A 22,500-nucleotide genomic window follows, 5' to 3' on the forward strand; every position below is an offset into this window, starting at 1 on the left:
TTACCAGGTCGCCTGACAGGAGATAGAGGAGGTAGTGGTCAGCTTTGCAGGAGTCAGATTTTGAATTCTTGGAAAATATATTTCGGTCCTCCAGTACAAAGTGATTAGAGGAGGGTCAGACGGGAAAGCTGACCTGCTTGTAATTAATGAGAGATTTGAAGTGACTGCAAAAATTAAGAAGGAAGAGAGGAATTAACTGGAAGAGGGCTTTAAGGAATACAGTATTGCTTTGGTGCCTCGTCGAATCTTTTCACTTGCCATGAAAAAGAAAGGTTTCTTATCTGGGCCTGTATCAAAAGTCAGAATCCTCCTGGTGACTGAATATTAACATTTTTCATGAGAATCCTCTGGTCACTGAATGTTAAATATTTTTCTTATCTTTGATAAACTCAAGAGAAACGCGTTGAAAGAACGAATCAGCATCAGCATGCAGCACAATCATCGGAGGTCTGATTGACTGAGCTTTAAATGAAACCGAAAAAGAAAGATTTTGCCTAAAAGGTATTTGCTTACAAGCGACGGCAACCTTTGCCCAGTGTTGTGTTGTGGCAGCAGGGAGGGCCAAGAAAGCTGCCAAGGGGGAAGATGACTTGATTATGACCCATGAACAAAATCGCATCAACATTTTGACTGCGTGGTCATCGTGAAGGATTTATCCCACGCCTTATTAGCCGACCGTCGATATGTGCATCTGGCTATACGCGCCTCGCAGTCGGTCTTCTGAAGTGCAGAGGAGAACACTCGGGGATAAGAAGAAGAAGAAGTGAGAAACCTGTTTGGGCCGGTGCTGCTGATATTGATCGCCGAGCTCGTCGCATAATGTAAAATCTTGGCTCCCTTGATTTGTATGTCATTTACAGGCAGCTCTCAAGACAGGTGTCGGTGTTTGATGGCATATTGGAAGCCAGGTGGCAGGTCTGTGAAGAACCTTGAGCTAAAATGATTTGCTCAGGTCGTGATGGAAGTAGATGAGGCCACAGTCACCTGTATATTTGTAGGGCCACGTCGCACTTATGCCTTACACTGCGTATAGATATAGAACATTGGGCTTTACATTTATATGGGTTTTAATATGGCCTTGTTACGTAGATAGTGAGGTTTGTGGGTCTGGCATGCATAAGGACCAATGTCATTTTGAACGACTTTTATATATTGTTCTCTCTCTCTCTCTCTCTCTGCTCTCTCTCTCTCTCTCTCTCTCTCTCTCTCTCTCTCTCTCTCTCATACGGTTGTCACCTTTTTATTTTTTGTAATGTCAAGAAACAGGCATAAAGTGGATATCATATTGAAAACGAGCTAAGAAGATATTAATTTATAAATGAAGGGAGAAAAAGCGAGAGAGTGGTAAGGGAAGAGAAAACTCTTCTCTCTCTCTCTCTCTCTCTCTCTCTCTCTCTCTCTCTCTCTCTCTCTCTCCATTTACACCGTCTTCACGATATAACTGTTGTATTGCAAAGGGGGGCGGGGGATACCCTATGGAGAGGAACCGCCGGGAGAGGAGGCAGAGGGCGAGGTTGAGAGACGAGAGAAGCATCTTTCAACAAAAACGTCTTGCGAGGAGAACCTGTTTTTGACTAATTTTTGCAAGATTAGTCGATTCCATCCACCATTATTCAGTTGGAACTTCCTTGTGGCGTTACAGGTGGGAGACTGGCCTCTCTCTCTCTCTCTCTCTCTCTCTCTCTCTCTCTCTCTCTCTAAAAACCACGTCAGTAGTGATACAGATTTAAAAAAACAAACTGCTTCTTTTTTTATTGTTGGTATCGTATCATTTTATATTGAACGTCAAGGCCGAGCTTTGAACTCTTAATTAATTGGTTTTATTAGCATTAGTAGGTTATGAAGCCAGGTTGGGTTCTGATTAATTTCCCTGATTAGCCTCTCCTTTTATACAAACCAGTAGCTTTTTTATATGTATGTGTTTATGTATGTAAGTCTGGTATGCGTCTGAATTTGATGCCATAAGTAAGCGAACCTCTTAAACGAAAAAAAAAAAAAAAATGGGGCATTTAAACTTCCTTTATTTCAGTAGCCATTCATTTTTCCTTGTGTAGCATTTCAACGCTGGAGATCACGTTGATTCACGTAACCGTGATGACGCCGCTGTTAAGAGTCTAAGAAAAATGAATTCATTAAATCCCTTATTTTGTGATTTTCGGACGTGGACGATATAATAAGGCCGTACGATTCACAACAAATGCATGGCTTTTAATTTTTCACGCTCTTTTAATTTTATTTCACCATTCGACCTGAGATGTCAGTATTAAGTGCTTGCCCTTTTTTAGATTAAAATCATTGACCTTTCTTGTATGCATTTCTTTTTACAAAATTGAAGAAAATGATCAAAGAGGACCATGTATCAGGTGTGCCTGTGTATATGACTAGAGAGAGAGAGAGAGAGAGAGAGAGAGAGAGAGAGAGAGAGAGAGAGAGAGAGAGAGAGAGAGAGAGAGAAACTTGCAGGAAATTAAGAAAGAAGTTGTGACTTTTATGGCAAGTGTTCGTGCAAATGGATTTTATTCTCTGCGTGTGTCCATGAGCCTGTTAAGTGATGGAATACCCAATGAATTAACTATCATAAATTCGTTTTGCAAATACTCGGCAGAATACCTGTCTTATTTTCACCTCCCTGCATCTCGTTCCTGCTGCTGCTGCCAGATTCCTTTTGGTGGTGCGTCAACTTTGGGTCTCTGACCTGCGTGACCATCTAAAAGGCAACTTGTTGGACGGCCACCATCATTTCGAGGGGTCAGCTGTTGTCAGTAGAGGTCTGATGCTGTTTCCTCCCGTGGTTGACTGCGGATAAAGCTTTCTTCCTTCCAGGAAGGAGGAGGAGAGAGAGACTGAATTGCTGGGGAAGTAATAAAAGTCACAGTACGTTGTAGTACTATAGTACATTCACATCAACCGTGCCTCTGGTGTCTAGGCCCGTCCCTTACGACGCTTCTCATTGGCTGTTGATAAGCCAATCACAGGGCTGGAAACTCTCAATCTCTCTCGAGAGTTCACATAGGCAGGATCTATGTTCCACCTCTCCTGAGGAATACAATTGAAATACGTATCCCTCAGGAGAGGTGGAACATACATCCTGCCTATGTGAACTCTCTTGAGAGACTGAGAGTTTCCAGTCCTGTGATTGGCTTATCAACAGTCAATTAGCAGCTTCGTAAGGGACGGGCCTAGACATCAGATGCACGGTTGAAGTGAATCTACTATAGTCAGCTGGGCTCAGGTGGGTGCCAGAGGAGTTGGAAACCTTTAATAATAATAATAATAATAATAATAATAATAATAATAATAATAATAATAATAATAATAATAATATCCTTTATTTCAGCTCAGGCCATATAGATGGAATATACATAATACAGACAGTAAAATACACAATCTAGATACATGAGACAACATGATAAAAAAAATGAATAATTGGCACTTATCCACAAAATAGCTGAGGTAGCATAAAAGATAGTAAACATAATACTCGTAAATAACAGTAATAAATATTGGAGAAAAAAAGTGCATATTGAGTTATACACTTTGTGTACAGATTATATAACTTAAAATTTCAACTAGAGACCTAGGTGGTTGCAGTAATCAGGTCCAGAGGGCTAAATACGAAAATTGGGTGTAAAAAAACTTTAACTTGATAGTATTCACAGTATTAGTGAAAAAGTGAAATATCAGCAATAAATATAAATAATAATGACAATCTGCAGATGACATCTTGCCAATAGAGATTAAGTCCTGTAAAGGACAAAGGCCTCATTTTCCCATCTTTCCCACAGTTTAGATCTTCTTCTTGCTTCAACTCCTTAGGATGCTTTGTATGAGAACTATGCGACGGGAGGATGGACATAAGTGGAGATTTATGGAAGATAAAGCCCAGGAATGAACGTGATTGGTGTATTTTTAGAGAGGCCCAGTGCATCGCTCATCGTTAGAAGTAATGATGATGATCAAGATTTGGTTACCTATCATAACCTGTCCCAACTCAACCTAACCTAACGTAACCTGGCATCATTCATCATCCCAGCTGCGAATTACACGTAGCTGTTGCGTTTCCTGGAAATTAAAATAACCCCATTTAGATTAGCCTCTCCTTTTATACAAACCAGTAGCTTTTTTATATGTATGTGTTTATGTATGTAAGTCTGGTATGCGTCGAATTTGATGCCATAAGTAAGCGAACCTCTTAAAACGAAAAAAAAAAAAAAAAAAAAAAAAAAATGGGCATTTAAAACAAATTCCTTTATTTCAGTAGCCATTCATTTTTCCTTGTGTAGCATTTCAAACGCTGGAGATCACGTTGATTCACGTAACCGTGATGACGCCGCTGTTAAGAGTCTAAGAAAAATGAATTCATTAAATCCCTTATTTTTGTCGATTTTCGGACGTGGACGATATAACATAAGGCCGTACGATTCACAACAAATGCATGGCTTTTAATTTTTTCACGTCTTTTAATTTTATTTCACCATTCGACCTGAGATGTCAGTATTAAGTGCTTGCCCTTTTTTAGATTAAAATCATTGACCTTTCTTGTATGCATTTCTTTTTACAAAATTGAAGAAAATGATCAAAGAGGACCATGTATCAGGTGTGCCTGTGTATATGACTAGAGAGAGAGAGAGAGCCGAGAGAGAGAGAGAGAGAGAGAAACTTGCAGGAAATTAGAAAGAAGTTGTGACTTTTATGGCAAGTGTTCGTGCAAATGGATTTTATTCTCTGCGTGTGTCCATTAGCCTGTTAAGTGATGGAATAACCCAATGAATTAACTAATCATTAAAATTCGTTTTGCAAATACTCGGCAGAATACCTGTCTTATTTTCACTCCCTGCATCTCGTTCCTGCTGCTGCTGCCAGATTCCTTTTGGTGGTGCGTCAACTTTGGGTCTCTGACCTGCGTGAACCATCTAAAGGCAACTTGTTGGACCGGCCACCATCATTTCGAGGGGTCAGCTGTTGTCAGTAGAGGTCTGATGCTGTTTCCTCCCGTGGTTGACTGCGGATAAAGCTTTCTTCCTTCCAGGAAGGAGGAGGAGAGAGAGACTGAATTGCTGGGGAAGTAATAAAAGTCACAGTACGTTGTAGTACTATAGTACATTCACATCAACCGTGCCTCTGGTGTCTAGGCCCGTCCCTTACGACGCTTCTTCATTGGCTGTTGTTATAAGCCAATCACAGGGCTGGAAACTCTCAATCTCTCTCGAGAGTTCACATAGGCAGGATCTATGTTCCACCTCTCCTGAGGAATACAATTGAAATACGTATCCCTCAGGAGAGGTGGAACATACATCCTGCCTATGTGAACTCTCTTGAGAGACTGAGAGTTTCCAGTCCTGTGATTGGCTTATCAACAGTCAATTAGCAGCTTCGTAAGGGACGGGCCTAGACATCAGATGCACGGTTGAAGTGAATCTACTATAGTCAGCTGGGCTCAGGTGGGTGCCAGAGGAGTTGGAAACCTTTAATAATAATAATAATAATAATAATAATAATAATAATAATAATAATATCCTTTATTTCAGCTCAGGCCATATAGATGGAATATACATAATACAGACAGTAACATACACAATCTAGATACATGAGACAACATGATAAAAAAATGAATAATTGGCCACTTATCCACAAAATAGCTGAGGTAGCATAAAGATAGTAAACATAATACTCGTAATAACAGTAATAATATTGGAGAAAAAAGTGCATATTGAGTTATAACACTTTGTGTACAGATTATATAACTTAAATTTCAACTAGAGACCTTAGGTGGTTGCAGTAATCAGGTCCAGAGGGCTAAATACGAAAATTGGGTGTAAAAAAACTTTAACTTGATAGTATTCACAGTATTAGTGAAAAAGTGAAATATCAGCAATAAATATAAATAATAATGACAATCTGCAGATGACATCTTGCCAATAGAGATTAAGTCCTGTAAAGGACAAAAGGTCCTCATTTTCCATCTTCCCACAGTTTAGATCTTCTTCTTGCTTCACTCCTTAGGATGCTTTGTATGAGAACTATGCGACGGGATGAGGATGGACATAAGTGGAGATTTATGGAAGATAAAGCCCAGGAATGAACGTGATTGGTGTATTTTTAGAGAGGCCCATGCATCGCTCATCGTTAGAAGTAATGATGATGACTCAAGATTTGGTTACCTATCATAACCTGTCCCAACTCAACCTAACCTAACGTAACCTGGCATCATCATCATCCCAGCTGCGAATTACACGTAGCTGTTGCGTTTCCTGGGAAATTAAAATAACCCCATTTAGATTAGCCTCCTCCTTTTATACAAACCAGTAGCTTTTTTATATGTATGTTTATGTATGTAAGTAAGTCTGGTATGCGTTCTGAATTTGATGCCATAAGTAAGCGAACCTCTTAAACGAAAAAAAAAAAAAAAAAAAAATGGGGCATTTAAACTTCCTTTATTTCAGTAGCCATTCATTTTTTCCTTGTGTAGCATTTCAACGCTGGAGATCACGTTGATTCACGTAACCGTGATGACGCCGCTGTTAAGAGTCTAAGAAAAATGAATTCATTAAATCCCTTATTTTGTGATTTTCGGACGTGGACGATATAATAAGGCCGTACGATTCACAACAAATGCATGGCTTTTAATTTTTCACGCTCTTTTAATTTTATTTCACCATTCGACCTGAGATGTCAGTATTAAGTGCTTGCCCTTTTTTAGATTAAAATCATTGACCTTTCTTGTATGCATTTCTTTTTACAAAATTGAAGAAAATGATCAAAGAGGACCATGTATCAGGTGTGCCTGTGTATACTGACTAGAGAGAGAGAGAGAGAGAGAGAGAGAGAGAGAGAAAAGAAAAACTTGCAGGAAATTAAGAAAGAAGTTGTGACTTTTATGGCAAGTGTTCGTGCAAATGGATTTTATTCTCTGCGTGTGTCCATGAGCCTGTTAAGTGATGGAATACCCAATGAATTAACTATCATAAATTCGTTTTGCAAATACTCGGCAGAATACCTGTCTTATTTTTCACCTCCCTGCATCTCGTTCCTGCTGCTGCTGCCAGATTCCTTTTGGTGGTGCGTCAACTTTGGGTCTCTGACCTGCGTGAACCATCTAAAGGCAACTTGTTGGACCGGACCACCATCATTTCGAGGGTCAGCACCTGTTGTCAGTAGAGGTCTGATGCTGTTTCCTCCCGTGATTGACTGCGGATAAAGCTTTCTTCTTCCAGAAGGAGGAGGAGGAGAGAGACTGAATTGCTGGGGAAGTAATAAAAGTCACAGTACGTTGTTAGTACTATAGTACATTCACATCACCGTGCCTCTGGTGTCTAGGCCGTCCCTTACGACGCTTCTCATTGGCTGTTGATAAGCCATCACAGGGCTGGAAACTCTCAATCTCTCTCGAGAGTTCACATAGGCAGGATCTATGTTCCACCTCTCCTGAGGAATACAATTGAAATACGTATCCCTCAGGAGAGGTGGAACATACATCCTGCCTATGTGAACTCTCTTGAGAGACTGAGAGTTTCCAGTCCTGTGATTGGCTTATCAACAGTCAATTAGCAGCTTCGTAAGGGACGGGCCTAGACATCAGATGCACGGTTGAAGTGAATCTACTATAGTCAGCTGGCTCAGGTGGGTGCCAGAGGAGTTGGAAACCTTTAATAATAATAATAATAATAATAATAATATAATAATAATAATAATAATATCCTTTATTTCAGCTCAGGCCATATAGATGGAATATACATAATACAGACAGTAACATACACAATCTAGATACATGAGACAACATGATAAAAAAAATGAATAATTGGCACTTATCCACAAAATAGCTGAGGTAGCATAAAAGATAGTAAACATAATACTCGTAATAACAGTAATAATATTGGAGAAAAAAAGTGCATATTGAGTTATAACACTTTGTGTACAGATTATATAACTTAAATTTCAACTAGAGACCTTAGGTGGTTGCAGTAATAAGGTCAGAGGGCTAAATACGAAAATTGGGGTGTAAAAAAAACTTTAACTTGATAGAATTCACAGTATTAGTGAAAAAAAGTGAAATATCAGCAATAATATAAATAATAATTGACAATCTGCAGATGACATCTTGCCAATAGAGATTAAGTCCTGTAAAGGACAAAGGCCTCATTTTCCCATCTTTCCCACAGTTTAGATCTTCTTGCTTCACTCCTTAGGATGCTTTGTATGAGAACTATGCGACGGGAGGATGGACATAAGTGGAGATTTATGGAAGATAAAGCCCAGGAATGAACGTGATTGGTGTATTTTTAGAGAGGCCCAGTGCATCGCTCATCGTTAGAAGTAATGATGATGACTCAAGATTTGGTTACCTATCATAACCTGTCCCAACTCAACCTAACCTAACGTAACCTGGCATCATTCATCATCCCAGCTGCGAATTACACGTAGCTGTTGCGTTTCCTGGAAATTAAAATAACCCCATTGACCTTCCTCCCATTAACTATCCGTCTTTAACATCAAAGCATGTGGATGTATTGCCTATTGTCCTTTCCTTTTTACTATAAAAAATTATGTACACAGTAAACTCACCACCACGAGCCCCATTCCTGATCTTGTAACTTCTTTTGTTGTAGTGATATTGTTGAAAAGGCGGTTGAACGAAATCCAAGCCACGTCAACATTGGAAAAAATGAACTGGAATGTGGCTTTTAAACAACTTCATCCCCCCTCCCCTCCCCCCTTTTTCCCCCCCTCCCCCCCTCCCCCTCCCCCTCTTTCTGTCCCTTCCTCATATTACATGTTAATCACAGGTTTCTTTAAATCCAGTTTGCATGCAGTTACCTTTTTTTTTTTTATCTTGCTTTCATTCCGGGTAGTGAAGGCGCTTCTGTTAGGTTTTGTTTAATTGGTTGGTTGTACCTGTGCTCTTTTCTGAGAAGGCTGTATTATTGTGGGTGCTGAATTTAGTTGGCTTACGTTAGATAGTGGCCAGATAACCAGTGCTTTCAAAACTTGGGTCCTACCAGAACCATTTCACCGTGGCCTGTAGTCTTAGATTTGACTACCCTCTCTTTTCAAGTTAAACTCAAGCCATTTCTTTGTATTATTCATTTATATTTTTATTGATTACACGTGCTCAGTTTCATTCCTAGTTGTTTTATTATTAATTACATTTTCGGACTTCTGTAGCGTTATATGGTATATAAATTTATTGCCAATCTCCTATTCTGTTATTTTCATGTTCATTTTGTAGGAATTCTCTTCGATTCAGTGTCAAGATCGTTTGTTCATTAAAAAAAAATAATAAGATAATTTTGCTGTATGTATGTATTAATTTGTTTGCGTGGCTCTCTCTCTCTCTCTCTCTCTCTCTCTCTCTCTCTCTCTCTCTCTCTCTCTCTCTCTCTCTCTCTCTCGACGTTACACTTGTGAACTTGGGAAATGTTGCATTTTTCATTTCTTATAGCACAAAAAGTCGTATGAATTTTGTCTTCAGAAAGGGTTGCAAATACAGTGAAAGTTCCTTAGTAGCCAGTTGCAATATTATGAAGAAGATTGTTCTGAATTCTCAATCCGTCAGAGTAAAATCGGAGTTAGAAACTGTACTGATTGTAATGAAGATTATATGGGCTGCAAAATTGGGATTCTCTTGTAAACAAGCGAGAAATTGACATGGCGAAAATCCTCATAATATCAAAAACGTGTGAATGGGAAGTAAATTTAGAAACAGAGGAGATGAATGATACATTTTCCATCAGATCCTAGAGCATTCAAGACCAATTGAAATCGAAATGTTACTCAGTTGTAGAGCAAACCAGAGTGTTTTTAACGTTTGTCTGTCTTCATTTATGCCCTTCAGATGTTCTTCATCTTGGTGGTTTTCCTGTTCGTCTAACTGAAGTTTGAGAGAGAGAGAGAGAGAGAGAGAGAGAGACGAGAGAGAGAGAGAGAGAGAAGAGAGAGAGAGGGGGGGGGGGGAGCGCAGGCAAGGTCTTCAGGGTCACAAAACTTTGTGGTAGACATGGTGGGAAACGTGGTTTGAAGTTATTGAAAAACTGTCTGTGTTTTCCGAAAATTGCGATGCGCATAGTCGTCTCAGAAAGACGCTGCGATCTTTAAGAGAATAGAATAGAGAAAGAAAAGAAACGTATGATTGGCCTGTGTCCAGAAGAATAAGTATCTTTTAGGAAACTGCAGTGACAGATTGGTAGGCGAGTTCCCGGGTCATAGGTATTTTCGTCTCTGAGCAGAGGAGGAAGCAGTACTCTCGATAAATCGGCACTTAATATAATAAAACGGGAGAAAGTTTTACTCATTCCCGCTGCATCCTGTATGACATTGCATTTGTCTTTCTTATCACCGAATGAATGGGAAATCTTTAAGATTAATCTAATGCAGATATTGCAGTTGTGTTCCACTTTCTACTGCGTTGCATTGTGTAATTCAATACACAACTTTCTAAGAATAATGACAATTATTTTAATGAAAGTTTTGTTGAATTGTTTACTATTTGCAGATGACAGAAAATATTCAAGGGCCATTTTCTCTGTTTGAATGAGTTTTGTGCTCAGATTGTGATATCAACTCTCTCTCTCTCTCTCTCTCTCTCTCTCTCTCTCTCTCTCTCTCACACACACACACACACACACACACACACACACCACACACACAATTTCTTCCTTTCCTATCTGTGTGCGGAAGTTCCGTGGCTGTGTTCATTATCCCTTGAGTAGACTGCTCACACCATGGTTTGCTCTTCAAGAGATGACTGGTATCGAATGCGATTCGAAACTCCTAGAACCCAGTGCTCTCGGTAATTGAAGGGTTTCCTTGATGAAGTAGGAAAGTTTGCTTCGTTTGACCTGTGCGAATATATTGGCGCCGTTGGTATTTTGTTGAATTTGATGTCATTAGAAAGTTATACGTCGGTGGATTCAGGTAACACCAAATTTGTATGTACGTTATGATGCGCACATTGGTGAGCACTTCTTTGTAAATTAGGCCTCGCTGTATCTGTGGTTAAAGGAACTTGAGAAACAATCAGTCGCCTTGTTCATTGGCGTATATTATGAAGTTGCCTGACTATTTAGTTGTTTTTAGCAACGAACGGGGCTAATAATGTAAGGATTTAATTAAGTGAACGGAGTAAACCAATGAATTGCAATTGGCATGGAAGATGTTTCACTTGTTGAGTCTGTGAGGTCCTCAGATGTGAAATGATGCGTATATTATAAAGTGCGCTTGAATATACGTTTCCTTTGGTCTGAATATACGTTAATTTCTGCTATGTTAAGCTTGTAATGGATTTTTTTTTTAAATAAGCAAATTCTGTTACAGCTTTATGGATGTATGGATCCTTTCACCTCGTGTTTTGTGACTGGAATGGCTTGCTCAGTTTGAAACAATTACCACAAATTTCTTTTCCACAAATATTAAATGATGGAAATCAACTCGAAAATCAGTCGATTTCATCAGTCCTTCGTCCCCTGTGTTTTTAACATGTATGACTTTGCTCTCTTTCGTATTTCGAGTCTCTGTTGCATTTCAAGTACTTTTTTGTCATCATTCGCTCAAAAAGGGTTTTAATATAGATTACCTTCTGTATTTTGCTTTTCTGTGTGGAATTTTAACCGTCGATCCTAATCATTATCGCTTAGTGGATAGAAAGTTATGTAGAATTTTCCTATTTTATAGAATCCGGTGTTGTTGTACTTATTGACTGGAAATGTATTTATATGTTAAACATTACCGTGGCTTTCTCTCGATCCGATCAGCGTTCCTGAATCCCTTGGACCTGAATGGCCAGAATGGAATTTACTGTGTGACGAAGTAGTTTTCTGTTGATAATATTTGATATTGCAAATGAGACGAACCCTTAGTAGTCTCCCACAATCAAAATATGCTTAAAAAAGTGAGACGCGTTTTATTTTCCTTGAGGAAGTAAGTGTAAATCAGAGGTCAGCATCTATCATCCGAAGAGAAGATAAGGGATTTTCTAACATGTTACGTTTAGTCATATTTCATGTGACGTGATGTTTCGTTTTTAGTAAGTATAGAATTCAAATAGACTGTTAATGAATCTCTCTCTCTCTCTCTCTCTCTCTCTCTCTCTCTCTCTCTCTCTCTCTCTCTCATTTTGCACAATAATGGCCCGCTTCCATGCATTTCTGAAGTAGCGCTTCTCACGACGGTCGTTTCAACAGCGATTGCGGAACACGTCTTGAGACTCACGCATTCCTTCCTCCCGCTGCCCTTCCACCCTCCCCCCTCCCCTTTCTTGCCGGCGAGGTCAGACCTTCACTGTGGCACTCCGGTCCGACCTCTCATGACCTCCCAGGGTCGCTGTATATCATAGCTATAAGGCAGTCGGGAACTCTACTGGTAGAGCAGCAGAGCTGGGGCTATTGCAGCGAGGCACATTAATTCGTTGGCTTAATTTCAGAATGTCCTCCGGCGCTGTTTTCAAATATTGAATTTTTTCGCTTTTTCATGTGTCATAATGAAATAATAATAATCAAGCTAAATCTTTCTCCTTTGATTTAGTCGTAGTTGTGAATTTTTAAGTGGAGTATGTATGTGAAGTAGTTTATGAAATCTCAAACCATCGTGATCGGTGATTCAAGTCGTACAGATCTCTATCATTTAGCAGTTTATGTTGGCCAGCTGGCGATAGTATTGCTCTCTCTCTCTCTCTCTCTCTCTCTCTCTCTCTCTCTCTCTCTCTCTCTCTCTCTCTCTTTTACCAATTGAAATTTATGTGTACTGAAAAGGTTAGAGAGATATTTTTACCTTCCGCAGCGTTGCTGTTTATGAAGTGTTTGTCTGTACATTGTAGTTTTAGAAGTGGCATGAAATGATATTGCATGAAATTTCGAAACTATTTCATTAGTGTGTTGTTTGTTAATTTGTTTATTATGAAAGACAGAAATAAAGATGTCGTCATCTCGCACAGATTGCTTCCCGTCCTCACGGTGTGGTTCCGGTCAAACTGAATATAAAAATTGTAATTTTGGATCAATTTAAAAAAAAGAAGAAGTGATTATTGCTTGGGCTTCCTTTTCTCATAACCCGAGTTCTCCTAAAAGTCAGTTATGTCGTTCGTATCCCTTCTCTTATTATGTGAAGAATAGAAAGTTTTATGCCATGATACCTTAGTTAAATTTTGTACAGTGTGTATCTATGACAGACATCAGGGGTTATTGATATCGGAGTGGTAGAGGGCAAATTATCATCATCATTATTTCTCTCTCTCTCTCTCTCTCTCTCTCTCTCTCTCTGATGTTTGGAAGTCTGTATGTAAATTAAATTATGTCTTTGTTGAATGATTTGTGTTTTTTATTTTTCTGCGCATATTTTTCCACCAACGCACAACGGTTAAGTCATCCAGACTTACATTGCTGAATATATTTTCCATTTGGATCTAGCGAAGGACCGCCTTGAACCATCTTCCTATTATTATGACACAGAGGGTAATACTTACATGACTCAAGTAAATGGCCCGAGTTGAAGCCGCTATCACTCACTCTCCCACACCCTCTCCTTTCACATTCGCCTTTTACCTTCCCTTCTTCTTGCGAAATGTCCTGTTTCCTTCCTTCGCTGCAAAACTACCCTTTCGAAGTGAGTGGGTGAAGTAGATGAAGTCCTTAAGTCAGTATAGTGAGTTAGTGAGGCGTGACGAATCTACGGGATAAGTTTCAGTAGCGCATAGAAGGCTCCATTGATATATAAGAGTCAAGAATTGGGAACGAATACTTTTGGACTTTTCAAGCTTTATCTAATCTTTTTTAAGTAAAAAAAAAAAAAAGGAGCTTCTCTACACCTCATACCCATATGAAAGAAAACAGCATGCATAATTGAAAACCCCGTGAAAAGGGATTTGAGGTAAGTAAATAGCCATGCAAGCAGAACCTTTAGTACGCATTATCATGCGCTTCATTCGTTCTCGGACGTAAAAAAACAAAAACGAGGACTGCCCTCTGAAGAAGGATTAGTCTTACGATTGCAGTGCACGTTCCTCTGTGCTTTGTATGCTTCTTCATCTACAATCGGGGAGTTGATTTCATACCTATTTGCATTATGGTCACGTGCGCCAACCATATTCCGAGAGAGTCGGGGTGTTCCGCATGACGGGTTTTGAAACCGTTCGCTGCCTAAACATGGCCGCTCAACAACAAGCCAAATTTGGCTTCACTCTGATGGACGAAATATCCGGCAGATATAATGATCTCGGAGGAATTTGGACTTGAAATACGTGGCGGTTCAAGCGTCAGTTTTTGGGCCCGTTTTTGTCCGCGTATCGATGGAGTGTTGGGATTGCCAGCCTTTAGCTGCCAAATGTCGAACCTATCAAATGCTGAGTCTTCATCAAGGGAATCAGACTTCAGTTTTCATGGCCCTCCCTAACCGGGACTGTTCGTTCTTAGAACACTGCAAACAGGTATTATGCGATTTTGCTGTATTTACAATTGAGTTTTAATTAATATTAGAATTCACTTATAATCGAGAACACACTCACCAGTAGACTGGATTCCTCGTTCCAATGCAGTCAAATCCAGCGATGAGAGCCCGTCCAAAACTTGAATTCTGTTTACCCGGAAATGCAAGCTGCCTCCTGGACGTTGCGTGTGAAAATGTGATTGAGTGTTTTCACACCTTGCTTCATTCGTGCCGTATAAGTAAGTGCTCGATGCTTTTCCAACTCTGTAGCGTTTGTATGATTCCTGAATAATTCATTTAGTTGAGATGTCAGCGGAAAGGCATTTTGGACAAAAGGAATAAAAACTGAGCTTGACTTTAATAGAGAGAGAGAGAAGAGAGAGAGAGAGGAGAGAGAGGAGAGAGAGAGAGAAGAAGGGGGGGGGGGGGGGGGGGGGAAAGAGGGGCGAGAGAGAGAGTAGATGAGAGAGAGAGAGAGGTGGGGGGGGGGGGGGGGGGCAGTGACCTATGAAAGGGATTCCTTGTGGTGGTAGCTGTGATAGAGAGGGTGTCTTGTCTTTTGGAGCAGCAGAAGGCCACACATGGTGTTATTGAGGTGAATAGGTGAAGGTGTCAATTAGCAGGAAGTGGCGAAGTCAGTGTGATTTCGGGACGATTGGTTGATACCAGATCTTCAAGGCAGCGTCGCTGACACAACCAGAAACTATGGGGGTCGCGTCGTTAAGATCAAAATTGTGTAGGCCCTGATAGGGGATCTCCAAGGTTCGGTAGCTACAATGACTGAAAGACTTTTTTGGACGTTGCCTTATCAATCGGACTTCTATAGGGCTTTGTGTGTTTGTAAATTCATGTAATTCACATATCAAGATATTATTGAAGAAGGCATTTTTCCGCATGATAGTTGTTTGGTGTCTTCCTTTCTTTTTATTTATGGTGCACAGTAGTTCAACGTTATATATCCTTCTGTAGTGTAGAAATTCCTTGTTCCACTTAACGCCATTCAATTTAATCATTTGTTAAAAAAGAAAAAGAAAAAAAAAAGCAATCCAGGAAAGGTGTGAAAAATCACAGTGCATGCCGGACGTTGCAGATGGCTTACCCTTGAATGCATTATACCGCGTACGGATTGCCTATTTATTGCGCTATGCTCTTAACAATGTACTCAGTAAAGTAGCCTCTCTTCTGTTTCATTTTATGTTATGCTGGTACGTGTGTTAAATGCTTTGTGGGCTTCAGTATAACATTTCTTCCATGAAAACAATGGAAACCCCCTATTCTCTATGATACAGATGCCCTCTTAGAAGGAAGTGAACATGGGGAGACCCTGACAGATAACCACACCACTATTGTTGGGAGTAAAAAAAAACTCTCTCTCTCTCTCTCTCTCTCTCTCTCTCTCTCTCTCTCTCTCTCTCTCTCTCTCTCTCTCGTTCCGCAGGGGCTTTTATGTTAAGACTAAATATGAAGTAAATGTAGAATGCCTACTTCTCACAAAATAGGAAAAATTGGAGAGTTGCATTTTGGATAAGTTACTCTGAAAACAAAATCATTTTTTACTCTTCTTCTAATGAAGAACCTTGTTTGTCGTAAGGTATTTTAAATTGAAGTGTGTGCATATCGAATGTTATAGTTCAAGGCTTATGGCTTTCGATTTTCGCTAACTTTTTAAAGTATGATCCCCTCCACGTTGTTCGTATACAAATACTTTCATCGGTCTTGGCAGCATCATCATTATACAGCAATCTATCATGGTTGACATTGGCTTTATCCTAGTCCGCACCATCTACCATTTTTAATTAGCATTTCATGATTATGTCATTTAGGCGCTTAATGGCCTTCTCACTTGCATCCATCCTTTATGTATTGTCTCCCGGGATCGACACGTTGTGCGGGGTAACTTTATCTCGTCTCCTCGTTCGTTGGCAGTTCGTCAGCTCATTTTCTTGTGGTTACGTGAAGACCCCTGACAAATTGAAGTCCGTTGATGTCTCCATCTTAGCTCCTCGAAAAAGTGAGGTGCGCCACACAATGACCTCGATGTGTCACGTTTACCGGTACAGATGAAATGATCAAATTGACTGAATCGTAAAAGTAAATGAACGTTTATGGGGCTTTTCGTTTATTTGACCAGAGATATCACTGTTAATATTCGTACGCTAGAGAATGGCGAATTTTACTTAGACCTGCTTTTGCCCTCCAGTCCCTTCATTTAAAAGTGCCTATCCATATTACTTTGTTAAATATATTTCATGGAAATTCATATTTTATGAATTTAGCCATAGACCAAAGTGGAACTTTCGAAAGAGTTCATAACAGACACAAATGCCAGGATTAATCCTGATAAATGCGTTCGATGGTAGATGCTCACAGACTTCTGAAAAGATACGTAACTGAATGCACGCCATGAAGAATGATGAAAAAGACAAATTACACATTAAACAACGGGAACTACAACAAGATCTTTTAAGAAATCGATATTTGTATGTCTTGCAGACATTGAAATCGCGTAAGGGACGCTAAAAGAGAAAAGTTTTATAGGCTTAAGCTCACAGCATTTTGAAGCTTCGCCTCTTCTCTCAGTATTACTGTTTGTTTGTTTGTTTGTATGGTGCTTTTACGTTGCATGGAACCAGGGGTTATTCAGCAAAGGACCAACGGCTTTACGTGACTTCCGAACCGCGTCGAGAGTGAACTTCTATCACCAGAAATCAGTATTAGACAGTCATCGTAAATGGAACAACACAAGATTTGGTATGTGTACCCAAACCACCATGGTATTCGTGAGAGAGAGAGAGAGAGAGAGAGAGAGAGAGAGAGAGAGAGAGAGAGAGAGAGAGCGTGTAGTTGGGATGGTGTGGATGACTGCTAACGAGTAGGTACTGCGAAATGGACCACGGGAAGATAACAGAGGAAGCGTCTGTTATTAACGTGTCATTTAGAAAGATCTCGCAGAAGATGGCGGTCGGCTGGCTCTCCTTAGCGGTGAAAGCACTCAGGAAAGATTCTCAGCTGCTCTACGAAGGGAGGCTGTGTTTTTGAAATGACGTGGTAAGAGACAAGACTAATGCCTTTACCGCTCACATTACCAGTTCACATTCTCTCCCTTTTTCGAAGGACAACAAAGGAACATTTTTGAACGCCATCTGTGGAAAGTCTTGTGTTTTAAAAATGCTAGATTATTTTTCTCTTTGTGTGTCTTTAACACACACACACATATATATATATATATATATATATATATATATATATATATATATATATATATATATGTATATATATAGGGAAGGCGCATATCTCTCTCTCTCTCTCTCTCTCTACACGTCAATAACCTAGATGTCGTGACGCCAGTTTTAATAGACACAATCAATCGATTTATTCTCTGCAAATGGAGAGCAACTTTATGAATTCCCTTGTAATGCAATAAATCAACCGTCCTTGGCCTGCACTAAATACTCCGTCCATCCTTTACCTCCACTGAATCTTCAGTAATTATTTTATCGAATTTATTTTGGCAGTCAAGTAAAACTCCTTTGACACCATGAATGATTTTCTTGCGACAGAGAGCAAGAAAAATAGAGGTCCAATGAAATATACTTACTGGCTGAGTAAAGAATTCCTGATTGTAGGTTTATTCTTGTATTGATTGACAGGCTAAGAATAACAATCCTAGTCTCTCCTCAGATAGTACCAATATTTTTCGAACAAACAGTATTATAGTAAGATAGTAACATTATTTTTTATTTTTCTTAAGTTTTGCATCTATTTAAGGATTAGATGCAAACATCATTTTGAAGTTAATACATAAACCTCACTTTTTCTGCTTCTTACAAAGTTTTAACTGGTTTGCTCTCCAGTTTGTGTGAGTACAGTTGATGAAACACTGATTACTACAACGAGCAAAGTTTAATCTGCTTAAGTGTAGATTAAGTCTCTTTAAGACCACGAAGGCCTGTCGTAATGCTCTCAAGAAAAGCAGTTTTAAAATCCATTGGTATGCAAAATTTGGGTTGATCTTTACCCTCAACCACCATAGCTATTTTCATGCAGATTGCTACACGATTCTCTCTCTCTCTCTCTCTCTCTCTCTCTCTCTCTCTCTCTCTCTCTCTCTCTCTCTCTCTCTCTCTCTCTCAGACTGTTGTGTTGGAAAGGTAATTCTCAAAAATATTTTTATGATCCATTGTTTCAGTGTATTCAACTCCAAGAATCTACTGTAAAATTATTCGCACTTTTCCACTGATAAGGAATTTTCAAAGTAAAAAGTTTTCAGGAAGCTGTTTCCTTGTGGCGTTCATTCCAAATGAAGATGATATTTATACACACCTGTTTCTTGTATATCATTTCAAAGCGACGATGCCATGATTTATCTTTTCTCATGTTTCAGTTTAAAGTAAAGATGTTATTAATCTTTTCTGTTTGTCAGTCATACGTAGAGTTGTTACCGTTGACTTCGGTTTATGTATTCATTTGTCTCGCTTTAAGAATCGTTTCCAAGTGGAGATTCAACTCAGAGATGTTCTTACGTATCTCGTATCACTTAGATCGTGTATCTGTGTCAATTGGAGATGTCCTTATCTAAATCTGGTCATATTTCAGTTTCATATCCAACTCGTTTCATGATACAATTCAAACTGCAGATGTTATTGCTGATTTCATTTCGAATCAACTCGAATGTAAGAGTCGCTGCCATTTACCCTGACTGTTTTTCTTCTTCTTGCAGAGATGGCAAAGACGTTGGTTCGTCCTGTACGACGACGGAGAGCTCACCTACTCCGTCGACGACCTCGTAAGTATTTTCAAGGAACGTTCTCTTATTCTTACAATTTTCCCGCATAGGTAAGTGTTTGCTGTATTAGGTTTTCCCTGAGATGCGTGAAAAGTGACCTTCTTTGGAAAAGGTCTCTGGGTCTCTGGGAGTAATCAGACACCTATCATTCATTTTAGACACTGTGTGTGTGTTTTTTTTATTATTTTTTTAACCTCGTGACGCAATAGTTAACATATTCTTTAAATTTTTTAAAATTAACTTTCTTTTTTTATAATTAGCACATGCTTGTACTTAATTATGTTCTGGACTCTTAGCTCTCAATCAGTCAGTTCTTGCGCTTCTTCAAATTTTTTTTTTTTTTTTTTTTTTTTTTTTTTTTTTTTTTTTTTTTTTTTTTTTAACTTTCCCTGTTCTTTGTCAAACATTTTCCTTATTTATCTTCTTCAAACAGTATCCTAGTTTGTATTGATCTTCATCAACTACTCTTTCGAATTTTGATTGCCTCTTGTCAAACACTTTTTTAATTTTGATTTACTTAAAAAAAGTTCTAATTTTTATTGATTTTTCAAAATTTTTATTATTATTGAACTTCTCCAAACATTTACCTAATTTTAACTCGTTTTGATTAATCTGTTTTAAAAATGCCTATTTTTTATTACTCCTTTTCGAACAATTTCCTAATTTTTATTGGTCTTCTCAAGTCATTCTCCTATTTTTTTATTGCTCCTCTTCAAACATTTCACAAATTTTCTTGCTCTTCGTAACATCATTGCACATTTGCACTAACTTATAATATTATACCATCACGTTCATCTTGTCTTCAGTCATTCGTTTAATCCCTGTTTCATCGTCTGTATCCCCGTCTCATCAAACCTGGGCGAGCATTTACTATTCCTCCACCTTCGAGTGCATGATTTGAATGCTTGGCAGTGACGTCACGAGGCCCGCGTGTGACCTCTGCCGTCCCAGTGGTATTTTTCGCCTCTCTCTCTCTCTCTCTCTCTCTCTCTCTCTCTCTCTCTCTCTCTCTCTCTCTCTCTCTTACACTTTTACTCCATTTTAGCAGACTATTTATGAATTTTAGATTCTATTTTAAGATAAATGTTCATACCTCTAGTTTTATAAGTACTTGTATTTCATAAGCAATTTTGAAATCGAAATGTTATAATCATACTAAAGATAATTTTGATATTATAGAGAGATATGCTGTAACTTTTAAAGCAAATATTTTATCAAGGTAAGAATTTTATTGAGCCTCAAGTACTATTATAAAAAGATTCATATTTTATATGCAAAATTTTCAATGTTTTAATTACTTTTATGATGTACCTATATATGTCACAAATTCTTTATTGTTCTTAAAGTTGTATAAAGTAAATCTATGTTTTTATGTTTTATAATGATGTAAACTTTTATGAAGACACATGTAAATATCTAATTTTAAATGTAAACTACAATGTAATTTGTATTTATTGTAATAGCCAATGTAAATATTGGAATAAAGCTTATTATTATTACAAACTCTCTCTCTCTCTCTCTCTCTCTCTCTCTCTCTCTCTCTGAGGAAAGAAGAAATGAAACGAGGGATTAAATATTAATAGTGACAGGTTTAGACTTTGAAGTTTTTGTATTTCGTGGTGCCTTTGCTTCTCTTAATAGGAAACTCTGTATGATGCCTGAGAGTTCCATATAATATATATATATATATATATATATATATATATATATATATATATATATATATATATCGAGCTACAAATGTCCTTTAATATCTAATTCGCTCTACCTCGGAATTAGATATTAAAGGACATTTGTAGCTCTACATATATATATATGAATCACGGTAATGTGATATGACTCATATATATATATATATATATATATATATATATATATATATATATATTATATATATATATATATATATATATATATATATATATATATATATATATATATATATATATATGTATGTATGTATGTATGTATGTATGTATTTATGACAAGGAGAAAATACTCAACGGTTCAAATACCAAAGTACCAACAGTTTTGCTTTGATCTTGCGCTTGGCTTCAACGGTTATTCGATTTTTTCTCTCTCTCTCTCTCTCTCTCTCTCTCTCTCTCTCTCTCTCTCTTCTCTCTCTCTCTCTCTCTCTCTCTCTCTCCCCGTAACGCCTCTTCTTCCTTCCTTCCCCCTCCACACCCACGTTTTCCTCGCCTCCTGCTGGGCGGGGATGGGCGTGCATATTAAATTGTAGGCGAGGTTTTTGTCTTGCCATTTTCTTGCTTACCCGTCTCTAGTACATGAACGCAGCAACCGTCAATGCCAAAGTCCCGGATGTAGTATCTTTGAACTTGCCTCCTTAAACAGGTGTTCCCGGATTATTGTTGGTTCCTTTTGGCTTTGAAGAGTTTTCACACCTTGGCGACGACGGTAATACTCGGCACCGGGAGTTGTCTGTTCTCTGACACTTGCAGCACTTCTAGTAACGATGTTTAATGGCCCCAATAACCTCTCAAGTCTCAACAACTCGATTGCCTCGCCCAAGGAGGCTTGCATTTGTAAACACATCCAAAAAGAGCTAGGAAATGGAGAGGCTAGGAACAATCATCGTGGCTTTTGAGATTAAATATAGAATATGCTCTTATTGTTTGTGACCAGTGGTTGCAACGGTAAGTATAGTACTTACAATATTTTCAGGACTTAAACATATAATCCAATGTTCTGATTCACGTTTTTTCTTTAAAAAATGTTCCGAGTGATGGTTGAGAGCGTCACTCTATTTGCTTTAGCAGTTCTCGTGTGTTTCCTAGTTACAGCTACCATTGTCAGCGCTCTAGCGAATAGTATGGTTTAGTTTAAGAAAGAATATGTATATGATAAGAATTTATGACAGCTTTTTGTGTGATAAAAATGAATTGCAGAGATAGACAAAAGTCAAGTCATTTGAAGAACATGCATTGGCAATGTTGGTGCATGAGTGCGAAATGACTTAGTTGTACATTTTAAACTGTTCCTTTTGAATAAAAGCAATATATATAATATTAATATATTACTAATATATATAGATATATATATATATATATATATATATAATATATATATATATATATATATATATATATATATATATATATATATATATATATATACATACACACATTATATATATATATATATATATATATATATTATATATATATTATATATGTGTGTGTGTGTGTGTGTGTGTGTGTGTGTGTCTGTGTGTGTGTGTGTGTGTGTGCAAGAAATTCTCATATGAAGAGGTGAAAAGGTAGAATTATTATAAAACCATC

The 22,500-nt window shown here is 38.3% G+C and overlaps 1 protein-coding gene across 31 annotated transcripts in view; it reads left to right on the forward strand.

The window, feature by feature from the left end:
• LOC135215453 (protein outspread-like) overlaps window positions 1-22,500 on the forward strand; it is a 375,595-nt gene that overhangs the window by 253,344 nt on the left and 99,751 nt on the right. For all 31 annotated transcript variants that reach the window (XM_064250134.1, XM_064250136.1, XM_064250152.1 and 28 more), the window contains one exon: window positions 19,133-19,198. In XM_064250134.1, coding sequence (XP_064106204.1) covers window positions 19,133-19,198 — 66 coding nt within the window. The remainder of the gene's footprint in view (window positions 1-19,132; window positions 19,199-22,500) is intronic.

Source organism: Macrobrachium nipponense, chromosome 5 (assembly GCF_015104395.2).
Source record: "Macrobrachium nipponense isolate FS-2020 chromosome 5, ASM1510439v2, whole genome shotgun sequence".
In the NCBI taxonomy this organism is placed as follows: Eukaryota; Metazoa; Arthropoda; class Malacostraca; order Decapoda; family Palaemonidae; genus Macrobrachium; species Macrobrachium nipponense.